The sequence below is a fragment of the Tenrec ecaudatus genome, chromosome 14, assembly GCF_050624435.1.
Source record: "Tenrec ecaudatus isolate mTenEca1 chromosome 14, mTenEca1.hap1, whole genome shotgun sequence".
Classification (NCBI taxonomy): domain Eukaryota; kingdom Metazoa; phylum Chordata; class Mammalia; order Afrosoricida; family Tenrecidae; genus Tenrec; species Tenrec ecaudatus.
The window spans coordinates 110,699,496-110,719,012 of record NC_134543.1 but is presented as its reverse complement, the minus strand read 5'-3'; the positions used below and the strand labels follow the sequence as shown (position 1 = coordinate 110,719,012).

Below are 19,517 nucleotides of genomic sequence, written 5' to 3'. Positions count from 1 at the left end.
CTGTTACTAAACAGAAATTTCCAAGAAGCCCATAGGGTCGGCCTCACCAAAGACACGACATCCCTTCACTGACCAACAGCACTACAGGGGGCAGAGACACAGTGCGGGAATTGTGCCTGGTCTGACCCCCACCCCACCCCCACACCAGGGCGTAACACAAAGGAAGCACAACAGATCAGCAAGGGGAGCAAAACAACAAAGTCCTTAGGAATTCTGAAAATAGGCTTTGGACTCGGGGGGCAGGGTTTGGCACTACATCAGACCAGTTCGGAAAACATTCATAAGGGTCAGCAGACAGACTTGGAATTAGTCATAGGCTGTTTTTTGTTTTGTTTTCTTTCATGTCTATATAAGATGGGCAGGATAAACAATCCCAAGGAGTAAACAAGAACTGACCGCTCCAAGGGACAGGGAAGAGGAGCAAGTACGGGAAAGGAAGGGAGCAACCAGCAAAGCCAAAGACAAGGGAACAACAAGAGATCTAAAATCAATGGTGAGGAGGGAATACAATACCTGATGGGGTTCAATCAAGGGCAATGTAGCCAAAAGGAAGTACAGAGAGCGAGGAAAGTAAAAGGAAATAGAGGAAAGAACTGGGAGGCAAAAAGACATTTATAGAAGTATAGACATAGGCATGTACATTTGTAAATACATTAATATATAACAATAGTGATATAGGTCTATGTACATATATTTATAGGTTAAGTATTAAGGTAGCAGGCAAGACATTGGGCCTCTACTCAAGTCCTCCTTCAATGTTCTAATAAGCTGGCATTTTGTGATGCTCACCTTTTCAACACGATTGCTGAAGAAAAAAATGGGTGCTTAAGCTAATATGGTAAAGAAAGCTGATGGTGTCCAGCTGTTACAAGATATAGTGTCTGGGGTTTTAAAGGCTTGAAGTTAAACAAGTGGTCGTCTAGTAGGGAAGCAACTATGCCCACATGGAATAAGCCCACCAACCCATGTGATCATGAGGTGTTGATGGGATCAGGTATCAGGCATCAGAAGACCCAAAACAATCATATCAATGTGAACAAGAGGGAATGGAGTAGAGACCCAAAACCCATCAGTAAACAATTGGACATCCCCTCACAAAAAGGTCACAAGGAAGGGATGAGCCAGCCAGGTTGCAGTATAGCACGGACAAAACACACAACATTCCTCTAGTTCTTCAATGCTTCCTTCTGGCCTGTCTGCACCCCTCACTCCCACTATCATGACCCCAGTTCTATTTCATAAATCTGGCTAGACCAGAGCATGTACACTGGTACAGATAGGAGTTCTCAATCCAGGACAGATAAACCCCTTAGGACCAAAAAATGCGAGTGGTAATACCATGAGGGTAGGATGAGGAAGGTAGGGGAAGAAGGGGGCGAAAGGGGAAGCCAAGTGCAATGATCAACATACACGCTCCACCCGCCAGGGGGATGAACAGCAGAAACATGGATGAAAGGAGACAGCAATGGAGTAAAATATGAAAATAAAAATAATTTATAAATTATCAAGGGTTCATGAGGGAAGGAGGATGGGGGAGGGAGGGGTAAAAAGAGGAGTTGATACCAAGGGCTCAAGTAGAAAGAAAATGTTTTAAAAATGATTATGGCAACATATGTACAAGTGTGCTTGATACAATTGATGTATGGATTGTTATAAGAGCTTTAAGTGCCCAATAATACTCCCTCCACACAAGAATGCTTTGTTCTAACAAGCTGGCATTCTTTGATGCTCACCTTCCTGACATGATTGCTGAAGACAAAATGAGTGCATACGTAAATGTGGTGAAGAAAGCTGATGGTGCCCAGCTATCAAAAGAGATAGCAGCTAGGATCTTAAAGGCTTGAAGATAAACAAGTGGCCATCTAGCTGAGAAGCAACAAAGCCAACATGGACGAAGCACACCAGCCTGTGTGATCATGAGGTGTCGAAGGGATCAGGTATCAGACATCTAAGACCCAGAACAAAACCATACCCAGTGTGAATGGGGATGGGGGTGGGGGCTTGGAGTGGAGACCCAATGCCCATCTGTAGACAATTAGACATCCCCTCACAGATGGGTCACAGGGAAGAAATGAACCAGTCAGGGCGCAGTATAGTACTGATGAAACACACAACTTTTCTCTAGTTCTTTGGTGCTTCCTTCCCCCCACTATCATGACCTCAATTCTCCCTTATATATAAGACTAGACCAGAACATGCACACTGCCAAAACTAAGAACCTGCAGCACAGGGAATCCAGGATAGAGAAACCCCTCAGGGCTAAGGGGAATCTCTCCCCTCTAAGGTTAGTAGAGATACCAGGAGGATTAGGGGAGGGTGGGGGAGAAAGGAGGAATCAATCCCAAGGATCAACTAGAACCCCCTCCCAGGGGGATGAATACTGGAAAGTGGGTGAGAGGGGACAGAGGATGATGTAAAATATGGAAATAATAATCTATAATTTATCAAGGGTTCATGAGGGAGGGCAGGCAGGGGAGGGAGGTGGGAGAAATGGGGAGCTGATATCAGGGACTCAAGTGGGAAGAGAATGCTTTGAAAATGATGGCAGCATATGTGCAAATGTGCTTGACACACTGGATGAATGTCTGGATTGTGATAAGAGATGTTAAAGCCCCCAATAAAAGTAAGAAGGAAAAAAAAGACATGTTTCACAATTTTAAAAAGAAACTAAAAAAGTACCCAATAAAATTATTTATAAAAAATTAATTTTAAAAATATATAAACAATAACTTTGTCAGTTGATCCCCCCTCTGGTGCACACTGGACCTGATTTGCTTTCAACATTTTCTGTATTTTTGTTTTGTTTTTGTTTGATCATATGAGGGTTTATCTCAGAGGTGTTATATCATTGGGGGTCACCCTCTTGAAGTTGTGTTATATGTTTTTCTGTTTTTTAGAATATGAAACCCATGATTGCTGAGCCTAGAAGGACAGCAAGTAGAATAAGAGTATTGGGGTGGGGGGTACAGAGGGAGGGAGGAGGATAAAAGAGAGACACTGTCATGAAGTCCAGGAAGAAAAAGAATGTTTAGAAACCGATGTGGTAGCAATTATACAATCCTGCTTGACGTAATTGAACTATGTAATGACATGATATATGTATTAACTCCAAATTAATAATAATTTTTAAAGAATTCTTTAGTTCTCAATGTTTGTGATTTTTTTAGAAAAAAAATGTATATACTGTTAGTTTGATTTTAAAAATAAATTATCTTTCAAGAAACAGAGAAGAGGAGAGGGAAAAAAGATGCTAAGAAGCAAAGTGAGATGCCTGAGACCATAAATGAAGAGTTGGCCTATGCTGGGAGATGTGCAGATATAGGGAAATATGGGAGATGCGTAGACAGAGGAGAGGCAGAGATGGGTGGCAGCAAGCCAAAGTCTGTGTGATCTAATCTGTTTCCAACATGAAGTACAAGATTAAATCACTTTTGAAAGTTAGTTAGGTGAGTTGGGTAATGTGGGCTTGAAGGGAGTGAAAAAGCTAAAAAAAATGGCAGGCTGCTTGTAGGACTTGGTAAAAGCTGATGGTTAAGAATGTTTGGTGAGTTCCATTGGGAGGAGGTCAAAGAGTAGAAAGCAGTGGAGCTCCTGAATCCATTCCCTAGCCATCTTCAGTTCTCCCATGCTTCCTCGTTGTACCACGTGCCATTCCAAATCTTCCTAACAGTTCACGTCTACATCACTGTGCAGCCCCTGACTCAGATGAGTTTCTTTAACTATTTCACATCTCCCAACTCGTTATATCGTATAACCGCTTAAGTACCTGTGACTCTAGCAGGAAGAGGCACAGCCAGAATGCTCCTTAGACGTAAGGCTGGGGACATTTCATTACACATACTTTGGATAGGTTATCAGGAGAGACAACATGCTTGGTAAACTAGAAGGGCAGCAAAAAAATAAATATAAAAAGGGAAGACCCTTGCTGAGATGGGCTGACACAGCAGCTACAACAATGGGGTAAAACATAACAATAAGTCTGAGGATGGAGCAGGACTGTGCAGTGTTTCATTCTGTTGTAAGTCAGAACTGGCCCGACAACCTCTCACAACAACAAGAGCATGCTGTTAGACATAAATGACTATTACTTCTTAAATAGACCCTAGGTTTGATTAGTAAGGTCATCGAAACTATGGAAAAGACAACAACCCAGACTCTCTGCTGGCTTGTTGCCCCCACTAAACATGGAGAAGTCTTCTGGGCACAAGGGGTTACACTGGGCCTGGTTTTTGGTGGTGCTGCTGGTGTGGTTTCTGTTTTGGTTTTGTGGCCAGTGCTGGACTGGAGGATGAGCGTACCACCACTCTTCTCAAGGAAAACAAACCAGGTGTCATCACACTCCACCGATTGACCCCAACTCCTCTCTTTCTCCACACCCAATGTGTCTTCTAAGCGTGGGATCTAATTGCTTTCTATCCAAAGACCTTGTGTTAAAATAGTGTTGCTCTCAAATTGTTGCCGTACAATTTAGGGAAAGAAACAAAGTAATGGGGGACATAAAAAGTGAGGACAAAAACCAGCGCTGCTTTCCCTAGTCTTGCCTGCTCATACCTTAGCAGCCAGGCGACACTCCGTCACCCTGATATTGAAGTGAGAAGTCGCTGCCTTATTCATTTCCACACGGCTGTTGGCAATCACGAAGACGGCTCCGCTGGGGAGTTTCACATCAGTGGCCCTCAAAGGGCTAAATTCTATCAACTTGGCCTGTTGGAAACGTAATGACCAGTGAGTTCTAGGTGATTATAATTCAGAACAGTTTAAACAGCTATGCATTTAGTTACCTCACCAGAATGCTTTTACAAAAATGCATACATTCACTCAGTCATTATTTGCTTATTTATTTATTGACTTGTGGGCAGTGTTCTAAACACTGGGAATACATAGTGAGCTAGACACTGTCTACAATCTGGTATTGTATTTTTACACAAATAAAATACAGAAGGGTTGTTTTTCTAACTGCACCCTCCCCACAAGGACATTTTATAAGTATATGCTATGCTGAATTCTTGATACTAGATTGACTTATACCAGCACACTTACAAAAATATTTTGGGGGGTGGACATAAATGAAACAAATGTGCAACACATGCATTATTTTGGTAGAAATAAAGTAAAAAAAAATACAGCTAAGCAAATGGACAAGAAACATATCCAGGTTGTGTGACAAAGCAAAGCCCATGGAGTTATAGAAACAAATGCTTGAAGCACCTAGCCAGATATAGCCTTGTATAAACACTTTTCAAAGAGCAAAATATAACCTGAACCCAAAAGAATGAAAGAGAGCACCAAAAAAGGAGGGGGGAGTTGTCAGGAAGAGCATAGACAAGTCCAGAGGTGATGGGAGATTATATTGGACCCAAAAGACAATGGGAATTGTCCATCAGCTCTTTGAAGCATTCTTATATGATCTGTACGCATCTGCACACACATACACCTATACACACAAGGATAAGTCATTGTTAGAAAATCTTTAAAATTTTTATTGGACAAAATATATCAAGATGTGAAGTTATTGTTCCTCAGCATATTGTTCATCTAGGTCCGTACACTTCTGAAGGTGGCATTTCCATCTCTCTGACCCTCCCCTGAGGAATTCTGTACTCTTCAATTTATAGTACCTCAAAGCAGCTGTTCTGGCATCCTTAGGTACTCAATTTATGTTCCTTTTCAATAGTCCTTGAGTTTGGAGAAACCAAAGAAGGTCTGAAAGGGCAAGATCAAGGTTGTAGGTTGGATAGCGTAAAGTTTCCAATGAAGTTCTCCTAGGACAGCCCTTCCTGCCCTTGAAGAATAAGCAGGTGCATTGTTGTGATTTAAAAAAAAAATCCTCAATGCAAATTTCTTGGGTTCTTTTCTCACCAATGCAGTTTTCAATTTTCTTGAAAATTTTCCAAAAGCTCCCTTGACCATTCTGGCTGCTTTAAGAAGCTCTATCAAGATTATCCCTTGGAATCTAAAAGAAAAAAAACTGTCACCATATCCTTCTGAGCAAACCTCTCTGCTTTGAATTTTGAGGGGTTCACTGGCCAGTAGAACCATTAAGGAAGGTCCTCTGAAGAGAACCTTTTTGAAAGACGGTTCCCAAATAAGATGTTTAGAAGAAGCCTGTGGGTGTATGCGCTGAAACCTTAGTAGCGATACGCCTTACCTAACACATGGGCCTAACACACGGGCTTGCCCACGCTTTGCCTAATACTCTGACACACGGGCCTGCCCACTTTTGAGATGGACGAGCCAACCCTGGCCCTCACAATTCAAAAAGCATTCAAAAGCCATAAATATATGTTTATAAGCAAATGAAGTCACCATTATCTGAATAATATCCTTTCTGTTGTTTTCCATTTACTTTAGAGCCACATGTAAGTACACAGGAAGAGCAGCATAGGGCTCTTGAGCTGCACTTTGCCGACCTCGGCCCTAGGATCACCTATGATAGGTATGTCTTGATAGTTAAAATAAATGTCAGTGTCATCGGGTTATGGACTAGTATCTCTTCTTGGTGCTATCTATCTGGAGGACCGTGACTGCTCACACACACATGCGCACACACACACACACACACACACACACACACACACACAAAGGGGTTTCAAAAATTTTGTGGGGAAAATAAATCCCACAATCATTTCATTCCATTTTTCCATAAACTTTTTGAGTCTCCTTATATAATATGCATGTACAATTTCCTCCAGCTATCCAAAAGTAGAGTTTTTCCATGAAAACTTTTCACTGTTAAAATGGAAAAAGCAAAGATATAATTATCATTCATTTATATGAGCGTTCCCAGATCCCCCCCACACACATGCACAAAAACAACAAAATAATGACCAAGACATACAAAAATCATATATGGAATCTAAAAGAACACTAACACGATATTCACAAAATTAGTTCAAAGCTATGGCAGATGGATGCAGAAAGCAGCTCCTGAGGCAACCCCACTCTCCCTGCTTGGAGGGCACCCCACCTCTTGAAGTGGCTCTGTACAAACAAATGAGAAACTTGAGTTTGGCTTTTTGCTTCTTTGTTTGGATTTGGTTTTATAAAACACAAAAATCCCCTTTGTATTCCCGTTAGCAGAAACAGGCACTAATGTTGGTTTCTGATAAAAAGCAACGTAATATACAGTGAAATTTCAAAAAGCAGAGATGCTTACATAGGAAGAGAGAGGGAGAGCAGACAAGCAGGCAAGCAATTCAGACAAAAATTGATATTACAGCCGTGAGTCCAAAATCAGCACAGCTGACCAGCAGGCTGGATAATCGGGTAGGATTTCTATGTTACAACCAGGAAGCCTTGGTGTTGCTCTTACTGCCTTCAATGGATTGGATAAGGCCCACCCCAAAGTGAATCTCCTTTAACATCTACCAATTTTAAATGTTAATCATATCTGCATTCACAACAACCTTCCAATTAGTGTTTGACCAAATAATTAGACACCACGCCCTAGCCAATTTGACACTTCAAGGGTGTTTGTGGAGCTTTGGGGATTAAAATTTTATTTGAGAGGCTAAGAAATAACAAGAGGCTAAAGGGATAAAGTGGACTCAAATCAATAATCTGGGTTTTGCTCAGACACTAAAACTAACACCTTAGTGTAAGGACTCTTGACATTATGTCTGCTTGCCGAGTCTCATCCAAAACTCCCACAGTTTTATCTTTGTATGAAATCAAAATTTCCTCATGCCCCATGTCTTTGGTTTAGGGAATCAACAACAAATATTCTTCATAAGAAAGAACCCAGGTGTTCTTGGATAACAGCCAAGTCTGTCAGAATCTGATTTTAAAAGCTGAAAATATATTTTTTTTAATGTCTGGTTCTATTTTGGAAAAGGGAGGTTCATGGGCAAAAACCAAAACCTCTGCTTTGCCTAAGGGAGTTGATAGCCAAGGGGAAGTGGTACCCAGCTCAGGAATTTATTCCTGGCTGACTGTCAACATTCTTTCTCCCACCACTGAAGCCCCAAAAATGTTTACAGAGAAAAATGATACCAAAGTGTAAATTATAAAGAGTGGTTGTGAACATATGTGGTAAGAAAACTAACATTTGGGTTTGAAACCAACGAGAGATTATGAAAATGTCATGAGATAAAGTGATTTGGGATCAGGGTGTGAAAGGAGGTCCTGAGAGAGAAGAACCATGAAATCTCATCCTAACAAAGAAGAAAAGAGAATTGAAAAAGAAGACATGAGACAATTAGACTGAGATGCCAGTCTGAAAGTTTAAGGGCAGTGACAAGAAACAGACTGGGTGAACTGGTGGTAACTGAGTTACCAGCAGCTGGAACATAGTCGACTTGAATGACTACACCCCTAGCCCAAAATACCTATACCCTAGGAGAATAGGTTCTCTATTACCAAGCATGCTAGGTAACTCTGCATGTGGATTTGCCCTAGTAAATTTGGTATTTCCAAATAAAACAATGTCACTCACAGTTCCTTCTTCTGCAAGAAATGATATGGATTGGTCCATGCCTCCTCCTTGAGTGCCAATATAACGCTCACTCTTGGCACAGATTTCAGCAAGCTCCACCTAGAAAAGTCAAATCAATTTGCACTGTTAATATAATCATAATCTATTTTTGTCCATTGATTACCCCAGGCACAAGAATTCCATGACGACAGGTGAGCCTAAAAGAAAAACATACCAATGTTGAGTAGCAATGTCTGTCATGGGTATGGAATTAGATAATGGTAATGTTTGCCATATACTTGTTTTCTCTAAAAGACTGTGTAGTACAAGTAGTTTCTACTATCTTAAATTCTAATATAATTGGGCAATTATTCATTTCTGCCTCAGTTCAGGGATGGTGAATTATTTAACGTGACTCTTTTGGCAAAAGTCTCCAATTCCCACCAAATTACCTTTCCCTGCCTGCGTCTGGTAAGAAGGTCAGGAAAGATACTGTTAGGATTCACCTGTGAGTAATTATATATCGGTTTCCCTGGTGTTCCCTCCTGCTGTGTATAAAATGAGCCCTCTGTGAAGCAGGATACAGGATCTCATTAGCAACAAGGGCCAGGAGTGAAGCGTGTCCTCTGGGCATGAGATCCCTACACAGTGAACCTCCAGCTAGACCATCAGAAGAGCAGTAGAAGAAGAAACAGGAACCAGAGGATGGAACAGAATGATGGGCTTCCCAACCCATGGATCAAGGAAAGATGAGTGCTTTAGTGCAGTAGGCGGGCTTGTAGAGTAGAGAGCCTCTAGGCATTGAATTGAGGAAGATGGACTTGCTGACCCACAGAAGCAGAGCTGCTGAGTGCCTTTGGGCTGAGGATTACTTGAGGGGGTATCTAGAGACACGCAATTCAGGAAGCTTGGTTTGCTAACCCAAGGAACTTGAGCTGAATTGCCTGCAGGTTGAGGCTTACAAGGGAGTGGAATGCCCCTTTGGACATTGTGTTAGTCTGGGTAGACTAGAGAAACAAATCCTTAGAAAGAGAGTGTTTTACTCAAAGGGTAAGTGTACATTAAGAAAGCACCCCAACCCATTCCAGCCCAAGCCCATAAATCCAATTTTAGCCCACATGTCTGAAACCAATCTATAAAGTCCTCTTCAGACTCACGACACATGCAATGATGCCAAATACAGGACAATGACAGGTCAGTGACTAAAAAATCTTTAGATCCAGTGGCATTGTAAGTTTCTCAGCACTGGCAGGGGTCTCTACATGATTTCAGAAGTCTGATTATATCAGGGTGGGACCATGTGGCTTTTCCAACTCAGGGCACTAGTGTAGTTCCATGTGTCTTGTCAGCTGCTATGTCTCCTAGGGAGTGACCAGAGAGAGTTGTGTCCTGTCTCCAAGGAGGAAATGCCAGATTTCCCAGAATTCTCAGGAGAAGGCCAGGCCCACATAGATGCCTCATTGGCTATGACCACATTGACAGACTAGACCCCACCCCTTAACTCTTAATCCTCTCAAATTGACACCAAATTATGTAACTACCACAGGCATTTATTAGTAGAACTGAAACTTTGTAACCTGTTCTGATAATCAAGTATCCTGAGCATACATCAATTGAGTAAAACACCCTTATATATTCGTTGCCCTCATCATTCTCAAAATTCACCTTCCACTTGGGTTCCTGGAATCAGCTCATTTTCCTTTTTTCCCTCCCCTCCCTCCACACTCCCCCCTTCCTCATGAACCCTTAATAATTTATAAATTATTATTTTATCTTATCTTACACTGCCCAGCATCTCCCTTCACCCACCTTCCTGGTGCCTATCCCCCAGAGAGGAGGCTATATGCAGATCCCCGAGATCGGTTCCCCCTTTCTACACTCCCCTCCCTTCTGGTATGGCCACTCTCACAGTTGGTCCTGAGGGGTTCATCTGTCCTAGATTCCCTGTGTTTCCAGATCTGAACTGTACCGCTGTGCATCCTCTGGTCTAACCAGGTTTGCAAGGTAGAATTGGGATCGTGATAATTGGGGGAGAGGAAGCGTTTAAGAACTAGAGGAAGGTTTTGAGTTTCATTATTGCTACACTGAACCCTGAGTGACTCATCAACTCCTCACTACCTTTCTGCAAGGGATGTCCAGTTGTCTACAGATGGGCTTTGGGTCCCCATCACACACTCCCCTCATTCATGATAAGATTTTTCCCCCCTGCCTTTGTTGCTGGAAACCTGGTCCCCTCGGCCCTTCATGATCACACATGTTGGTGTGCTGCTTCCATGTGGACTTTGTTACCTCTGTGCTAGGTGGTTGCTTGTTTACTTTCAATCCTTTAAGTCCCCAGATGCTATCTCTCTCAATAACCGGGCACCATCAGCCTTCTTCACCACACTTTATGCACACATTCGTCTTCAGCATTTATGTGGGTAAGGAGATCATACAATGATGGTTTTTGTTCTTTGGTGTCTGCTACTTGATCCCTTCAACACCTCATATTCACTTAGGCTTGTGTGCTTCTCTGTGGACTGTGCTGCTTCTGAGCTAGATGGCCGCTTGTTTGCCTTCAAGCCTTTAAGACCCCAGACGCTATTTCTTTTTGATAGCCGGGCACCATCAGCTTTCTTCACCACATTTGCTTAAATACACATCTGCCTTCCCTTTCATTATGAATTTCGTCTGAGTTTTTGTGTAGCCATTGAAATGGATATTAGAACCTAGAGATAAATTATAGAGCATACATTCAACTACCTTTATCTCCCTACAGTCAAAATAGGAGTCATCAATTTTATTTTCTAGTTTATGCTCTCTGGCATTTTCATGAAAGGGAAGAATCAGAACACTGGACGCATCTTTTGTCATCTGAGATGAAGATGTCCAACTGATTACCATAATTTTAATCCAGATTAGGGGAAAAATTTTAAAGAGCAAAAAAAAGACCATATTTTAATTTTAGTTGAATTCCTTCATTTCTCCCAATTACTTCTAATAACACTTTTATGTGTTTAAGAGTAATCCTCAGTATTTGAGTAGTCTACCTACTGATTAATGATTTATGTTTAAACTTCTCAAATTTGACATTTGAAATCCTTCTGAAATCCTTCTGAAATCTGGGGTCAATTCCTATAGGACATCTTATTATTTACCACTCAATTCTAGTTACACTTGTCTGCACTGTCATACGTGTTTATGCAATTGAAATTATTTCCTGTTCCTTCTTCTGTATCAATCCCACTTTTATCCAATACCAATTCATTGTGGGCAAGTCACTGAGATGGCCAAGCAAAATCTTCTTTCATGGACTCTGCCTCAAATACACTTCATTACCCACCAAGCTCTCACACAGCTCAGTGCCCAAGTGCCATTTTTTCCTTTTCTCTTTCAACGACACTCTCCCCAGTATCTCCCACGATCTTCCTCATCCTCCACTAATTGCCAAGATCAGCTCAAGCAGGCACTGCACCCCTCTGGAGTTTACCCAAATGCACGCACACCTGTTCTCTGCATTCTTTAGAAAACAGGATTCTCAGTTACCATACTACACTTTTAAGTGTGTGTTTTCTCGTCACTTTACTCATCAGTCCATTAGAGCCCAGACATCATCTCTCTTAGTTATCTGAATCACTTAATTAATGAATGCCCTGTAGTATCTTTAATTATGTCATGCTTCAATCACATCTGCGTGACCCAGAAAATTGCCAGTACTGCTGTTGTCGGGGTTGAGGATTTTCACACTGGCCCTGGATGGCTATTAGGTGGGAACCCAAGCGGCATCATTCCTCACTGGATGTTGCATGTACTGCATCACATGGGGCCATTGTTTGTTATTAACTCAAATATTTTTACCTTTGGTTCATAATTCATATTTAACACACCTATTTTGAATAGGTCATTGGCACTGTGTATTCAGCAGGCTATGCACAATGCCATTATGAGAAAAAAAATCCTAAGTTTACTATATATAACAAGGTTTAGTTAGTGTGAGTGAAACTGTGTGACCAGAACAGTATGAACTTTACAGGATATTTCAGAGAGTATTGCGTCCTTTATTCTCAGAAAGTGAACACAGCAGGTGTGTTTGAGTCTATCATGTGCAACGCCTCAAGAAGGAGACACACGCCCAGCGTATCTCGAGCTCAACAAATCAGCAACCACCAGGCCAAGTATTGGATATATCATTGTCCATAAGCATGATAGAGGTTCAGCTTTCAAGTGAACCTTTCGTTATCCTAATTTAGAGATGAGAAAGATGGAGCTTGACAATAGTAGCAAATTCAAACTCACAGCCATTGAGTCAATTTCTGGTCATAGCAATCCCAGAGGACAGCGTAGAACTGCCCCTGTGGGTGTCCAAGACTAACTTGTTGAAAGTCTCTTTTTTCTCCCAAGTGCCTTTGTGGTTTCAAATTCCTGATCTTGTGGTTATCAGCCCAACACATAACCACTACTCCACCAGGACTCCTTTCAAGGTATACTCGCACAACTGGAAGTGTACCCTGGGGAGTGAGGACTTTAACCTGATTTGTCTAACTCCAAAGCCTGTTTTTTATTTTCACATTGTACTCCAAATTATTAATCCCCAAATGAAGATAATATCACCTACTCACTACCTCAAAGAGATGTAATGAACAAAAGAGCTCCCTAACATAAATATGAGTATTCTCCTCATGAAGAAGAAACTAAAGCTTTATAAAGTTAATGCGTAGCCTCTTTTTCTCTCTCTTAATTTCTTGCTGCTAGCTTTGCCAGACCAGTTGTCTGCACAAATTGGAGTGGATGCGACGTCCCCAGAATCTCTGTTCCAGTGATAGTCTAGCCTCAAAGCCAGCGGACATCCTTCCTCCTGATGCTTTCTCCCACGCTCACCTCTGACATACCAATCCCATGGCCAGACTGTCAATAACAAATATTTCTAAATGCAGGAAAACAAAAAGCACAGGGAAATGTGGACGTCAAAAGATGAAAGAATGACTCATGTTATAATCCCCCAGAATGCAAAACTCCATAACAAATACAGTGGGGGAAACCTAGTACCGGAAGCCTCCACACTTAAGCTCTTTTCCCGCCCATTAACTGTGACCTTTGATAGATTGCTTAACTTGCCTGAGATTCCATTTCTTCAGATAATTTTAACAATAACAATGGTCAGAAGTAATGTTTATTGAGAACTGTGTGTCATATACCATTCTAATTGCTTTGCATGGATTAGTTACCTAGTGACACAATGAATATGTCTCTCCCCATTTTATAGATGAAGAAACCAAGTAGATTCAGCTAAGACCAGGCTAGTAATGAATGGAAATAAAATTCAAACACAAATTGTTTAACTGCAGAGCCCTTATTCTGAGTCATGCTGTATTGCCTTCTACCCATGATTTAAAGATAAGTTGTCTGTCCCTAGCTAAGGGACTAGTGTGAGTATCCAATGGATTAAGTAAAAGCACCTCAGAACTTCTAAAGCGCTATAGAATTGTTGGTTTTATGTTCTGTACAGCAGCAATAATTATGCTCTTTACACAAGAGAGTGGCTGAATCCAAATTGTGTTGCAGTGGTTTACTTGAAAAGGCTCTTTTAGCTGTAGTCTTTGTAAACCCCCATTATAAGACTGGGTGGACCATGATTTGATGTATTGCCTCTTCTTCTGACAGGACTGGGAGAGAAAAATTGGGGGAAGAAGCAGACAGAATAATAATTAAGTTGTGAGTGATTTGTTAACAAGATGAATTATTATTGTAGAAATTTGGAATTCTACCATGGAGGGTGGTCAACTTCGTTATCCAGCAGGGGATCAAATAAAGCATCCTTAGCAGGAACAGGGGCTGTCGCTACCAGCATGAATGAAGAGCCAGAAGCTGAGCACCCCCTTTAGATCCTGAGATTCCTGCACACTGAACCTCCTGCATTCAGGAGGCACTGCTGTGACACCACATTCTGAACAGTGGTAGCAAAACCAAGAGTCAGAGTACAAGACAGGCCATGGGCTTCATGACCAAGAGCAAATAAAGCTAAGCGTCCTTGGCCAAGAGGCTTTCTGGAGGAGGGGGGTGCCTTCAGGCTCTAAATTGGAGGAGCTAGATTTGCTGACCAATAAAGCTACTTCAGCTTTAGGCTTAGCTTATAATGGAGTGTAGGACCCCTTGAGCATTTTTGGGCAACACTGAAAGAGCTTTGTAACATTGCCTGAGGAAGACAGAGGTCAAGGGACTGTGTGGCTAAAGACTGAGGACCAGAGAAAGGTTTGCCTGTAGGCATGGCTGAGAAGAGGTTGTCCTAATCTAAGAACTGCATCCTGAGCATTTCTGATACTAAATTGTAACCTGTTAATTTTTGTACTAAACTCCATCAGAGTCTGACACCTGAATTCTGTGTTGCCTTTATAGTAAATTACTAAACCCAGACGAAAAGTAAAACATGCTGTAGAAAAAGGATGGTTGGTGTCAGAATTAGTGGGGGGGGGGGAGGAATTAAAAAAGGGAGGTACGTTTCTGACCTTGGCCTTGGCCTGATTGAGTTTGGTTTTCCTTCCTCCTGATGAACTCAGAGGAGGCCAAATGCCATTCATACACAAGTCAAATCTAAAGATAGGCTGTATGTAATTAATCAGGAATAGAAAACCTTTTTAAAAACGTGTTCAAGGACTGAGAAAAATTAAATGATTCTGGATATACAACTTAACAACTAAAAGATAACTCAATAAAAAAAAATGCCAAAACTTGAAATAGGCATTTCACTAAAGAAGTTAGGAAGAAGGGAAGATGGTGATGGAGTAACACATACCAGAGGGAATTCGCAGAATTCAGCCCAGGAGAGTTGCTTAGAGGGAAATTCAACACTGCTGGAATGCAGGAGGAGCATCATAAAGATAAGTAGGCACAGGCCCATGGAGTTTTGAGTGGCTGGGGGCTTTGGGCTTACCTCAATGGAGGCCAGCTGGGGCTTGACCTTGGCACCGCCACTGTCTCTGCCAGAGCCAGGACCATTCAGAGCCATTAGAACGGCTTGGTCTCAACACAGCCACAGTTTGCCACCAAGGGCAGGGACTAAACCCTTGCAGCTCCACTGGTGGAATCGGGACTCAGCTACATTGTTGTGTTTGTTTCTATCTCTACACTACATCTCCCCTTCCCTCACCCTGCCCCCCCCCCCCAGGGCTTAGCCAGCTTGCTAATTTTTTCTCCTCTTTGTCTTTTTCTTGGTCTCTCACACACTACTGCTAACCTCCAGACCAATCCCCTTAGCCTAAGGCATTTACACCTGCGCCACACCCAGCTAGGTGAGCTCCACCCTGTGTAGCTAGCCCAAGGCAGTAAAAAATCCCTGCTGAACTCGAACAGGGGATATACTCTGCTCAACTTCTTACAGGGGAATTCCTGTCTGTGTGCCTGGGGTCCTTCCTCAACATTCCAAGCTGCTGCAGGAACCTCTGCCAACCTCCACAACACCAAAGCAGGTAACCCACCAGCCTTCTGGGTCACTCCCCTGAGAGGGAAGCCACAGGAGGATAAAGTGGTAAGTTAATTCCATAATGAAATAAGCTGTAGGCAGTTTGAAGAAGCATTCCTACAAGTCTCCCAGAGAGCCAGGGTTCTTCAACGGCCTGGAAAATGGCACCTGGATCCTCTAAAACAATGCAACACAAACAGCCATCTGCCCCAATAACCTCAACGAAAAAATGGGAGAAACAAAAGGCAATGGCAGACGATGTCCTGAACATAATTACATGCATAGAAGAAGCAGACATTGAGCTGCCACAGAAAGAAATTTTCAGAATACTACTTGGAGTCATACAGGATATGAGGGAAGCAATACAGAAAAAGGATGAACTGATTGAGGGAAATACAGGAGCTTTTGGAGGAGATAACAAAAACCAGAGCAGAAACATGGACCTTGAGAAGCGACTAGAGGAAGCAGAGAACCGCATCGAAGACTTAGAGGAAAGCTAAACATGAACAAAAATCTAATAAGATCATCAGAAGAGCTGAAGAAAACTTAGAGTTATGTCTGGTGCTATGGAGGAGAACAACATTAGAATTATTGGCTTACTGGAGGAAGACACAACAAAGAAGTCATCTGCAACAATAGTGAGATAATTCTTGGAGGAAAGCTTCCCCGGCATCATGAATGAAAACCAGGCAACCATTCGGGAGGCTGAAAGAACACAAGCAAGACTAGATCCCAAGAAGAAATCACCAAAGCACATAATAGTTAATTTATCCAACTTTGAGGAAAATGAGAAAATCATGAGAGCAGCTAGGGAAAAACAAGCAATCACATATACAGGTTCCCGAATAAGAATATTCTCAGACCTATCAGCAGAAACTATGAAGAAGAGGAGAGAGTGGAGTAACATATTCAAAAAATTGAAGGAAAACAATACAAACCCAAGAATACTCTACCCAGCCAAATGGCCGATCAAGATAGATGGAGAAGAGTCTTCCCAGACAAGGAAAATCTCAAAGAATAAGTTAGAAGAAACCCAGCCCTACAAAAGATCCTTGCCAACCCAGTATGGGCAGAAGAACAACACTCACCAAGCATAAATAAGAGACCGCCACATAGAACAACCTCACCCAGAGGGCAAAAAAGGGAAAACAGACCTCAAGATAGCATTGGCTTAAGGTTGGAAAGAATTCAAAGTCTGCTGAGGTAAGCATTTTTTAAAAAATGCAAAAGGGGCATAGGGAAAAAGCTACAGTATACAAACATTCCTGGGGTGAGGACCAGGTAATATGGCAGGGACCAGACCAAGTACAGGGGTACACATGGTAGACAATTAAAAAGGAGGTAGAGAAAGGAAAAATATAATAATAATAAAGAAATAGGTAGCGGGGGCACAGGGCACTAACCCACCCAAAGGGAGGGTATTGTTTATATCTCCACAGGGAAAGAGGGATCAGACTTCAACCCAGTGCTCCAAGATGTGAATACAACATGCTGGCGTGGAGTAGGGAACCAGTGGAGAGGTCTGGGGGACCGGGCCAACTCCAACTACTACGTGGACACCTGCCACTCCCCTCAGAAGAATTTATTTCAAAGGACGGCACTGAATCTGCGGCTCCGGGAGAAGGACATATCTGATCAGAGCACAAGGGAGCAGATGAAGGGGGAGGAGTAGAGAGTGGAGCACATCCTGGCCCACCAGGCCGTGAGGACAAAGTTCCCAATTAGAGCAGCCAGTCAACAGAGAGGACCACATGGCCGGCCCCACTATGAGACATGATGCCCCTCACTGACCCATAGCCCTATAGGGGACAACACCAGAGACACAGTGTGGGAATTGCACCTGATCTGATCCCGCCACACCAAGGCAAAACATTAAGGGGGTGCAACAGAACAGCAAGGGAATGGAGCGGCAAGGTCCCCAGGGAATGATGAAGGTGAACTTTGGGACCAGGGCATGGTGCCCCAACAGACTGGCCTGGAAAACACTCCTAAAGACCAAAAAACAATCCTTGAACTAACTACAAGCTTCCCTTTCTTATGTTTTGTTTTGGGGTTTGTTTTTTTTTTACATTGGTTTCTTGTTGTTTTGTTGTATATTGTTGCTTGGTTGTGCTCTGTCTTGTTTTTGTGCATGTTATTATCTCTGCAGGTCTGTCTAAATAAGATAGTCTGGATGAACAATGGGAGGAGAAAACAACGGGACTGACAGTTCCAGGGGAAATGGGCGAGGGGTGGGTGGGGAGAAAGGTAGTGGTGTTAATAAACCCAGGGACAAGGGAACAACAAGTGATCCAAATTGGTGGTGAGGAGGGTGTGGGAGGCCTGGTTGTGCATGATCAAGGGTAATGTAATCAAGAGGAATTGTTGAAACCCTGGTGGGGACTGAGCATAATAGTGGGACAGGAGGAAAGTCAAAGGAAATAGAGGAAAGAGCTGGGAAGCAAAGGGCATTTATAGAGGTCTAGATAAAGACATGTACATATGCACATTTATTTATATATGGGGATGGGGAAATAGATCTATGTGCATATATTTATAGGTTTAGTATTAAGGTAGCAGAAGGACATTGGGCCTCTACTCAAGTACTCCCTCCATGCAAGAATACTTTCTTCTATTAAATTGGCATTCTATTATGCTCACCTTCCTGACACAACTGCTGAAGACAAAGAGGATGAACAATCAAATGTGGTGAAGAAAGCAGATGGGGCCTGGCTATCAAAAGAAATAGTGTCTGGGGTTTTAAAGGCTTGAAGGTAAACAAGCGACCATCTGGCTCAGAATCAACAAAGCCACATGGAAGAATCACACCAGCCTGTGTGATCACGAGGTGCTGAAGGGATTAGTTATCAGGCATCAAAGAACAAAAAAATCATATCATTGAGTGCACACCTCCATTATACGATCGCTGAGGACATATGGGTACATAAGCAAATGTGCTGAAGAAAGCTGATGGTGCCAGGCTATCAAAAAATAGAGCATCTGGGGTCTTCAAGGTTTGAAGGTAAACAAGCAGCCATCTAGCTCAGAAGCAACAATTCCCACATGGAAGAAGCACACTAGCCTGTGTGATCACAGGTGTCAAAGGGATCAGGTATCAGGCATCATCAGAACAAAAAGTCTTACCATAGTGAATGAGGAGCGGGGAGAGTGTGGAGTGGATCCCCAAAACCCATTTTTAGGCCACTGGACATCCCCTTACAGAAGGGTCTTGGGGAGGAGATGAGCCAGTCAGGGTGCGATGTAGCAACAATGAAAAATACAACTTTCCTCTCGTTCCTAAATGCTTCCCTGCCCCCCTCCACCCGAATCATGATCCAACTCCTACCTTAGAAGTCTGGCTAGACCAGAGGATGTACACTAGTACAGATGGGAACTGGAAACACAGGGAATTCAGGGCAGATGATCCCCTCAGGACCAGTGGTGTGAGTGGCGATACTGGGAGGGCATTGGGAGGGCACAGGGAGGGTGGACTGGAAGGGGGGAACCGATTTTAATGATCTACATGTGACCTCCTCCCTGGTGGACATACATCAGAAAAGCAGGTGAAGGGAGACGTCAGACAGGTCAAGATATGAATTATAAATTGATTATAATTTATCAAGGGTTCATGAGGGAGGGGGAAAGTAGGAGGGAGGGGGGAAATAAGGACCTGATGCCAGGGGCTTAAGT

General features: G+C 42.6%; 1 protein-coding gene across 3 annotated transcripts in view; it reads right to left on the bottom strand.

The window, feature by feature from the left end:
- The window catches only part of GALK2 (galactokinase 2), a 175,626-nt gene that overhangs the window by 61,679 nt on the left and 94,430 nt on the right, over window positions 1-19,517 (bottom strand). For all 3 annotated transcript variants that reach the window (XM_075531291.1, XM_075531289.1, XM_075531290.1), the window contains exons 6-7: window positions 8,435-8,533; window positions 4,552-4,704 (exon numbers count right to left, since the gene is read on the bottom strand). In XM_075531291.1, coding sequence (XP_075387406.1) covers window positions 4,552-4,704; window positions 8,435-8,533 — 252 coding nt within the window. The remainder of the gene's footprint in view (window positions 1-4,551; window positions 4,705-8,434; window positions 8,534-19,517) is intronic.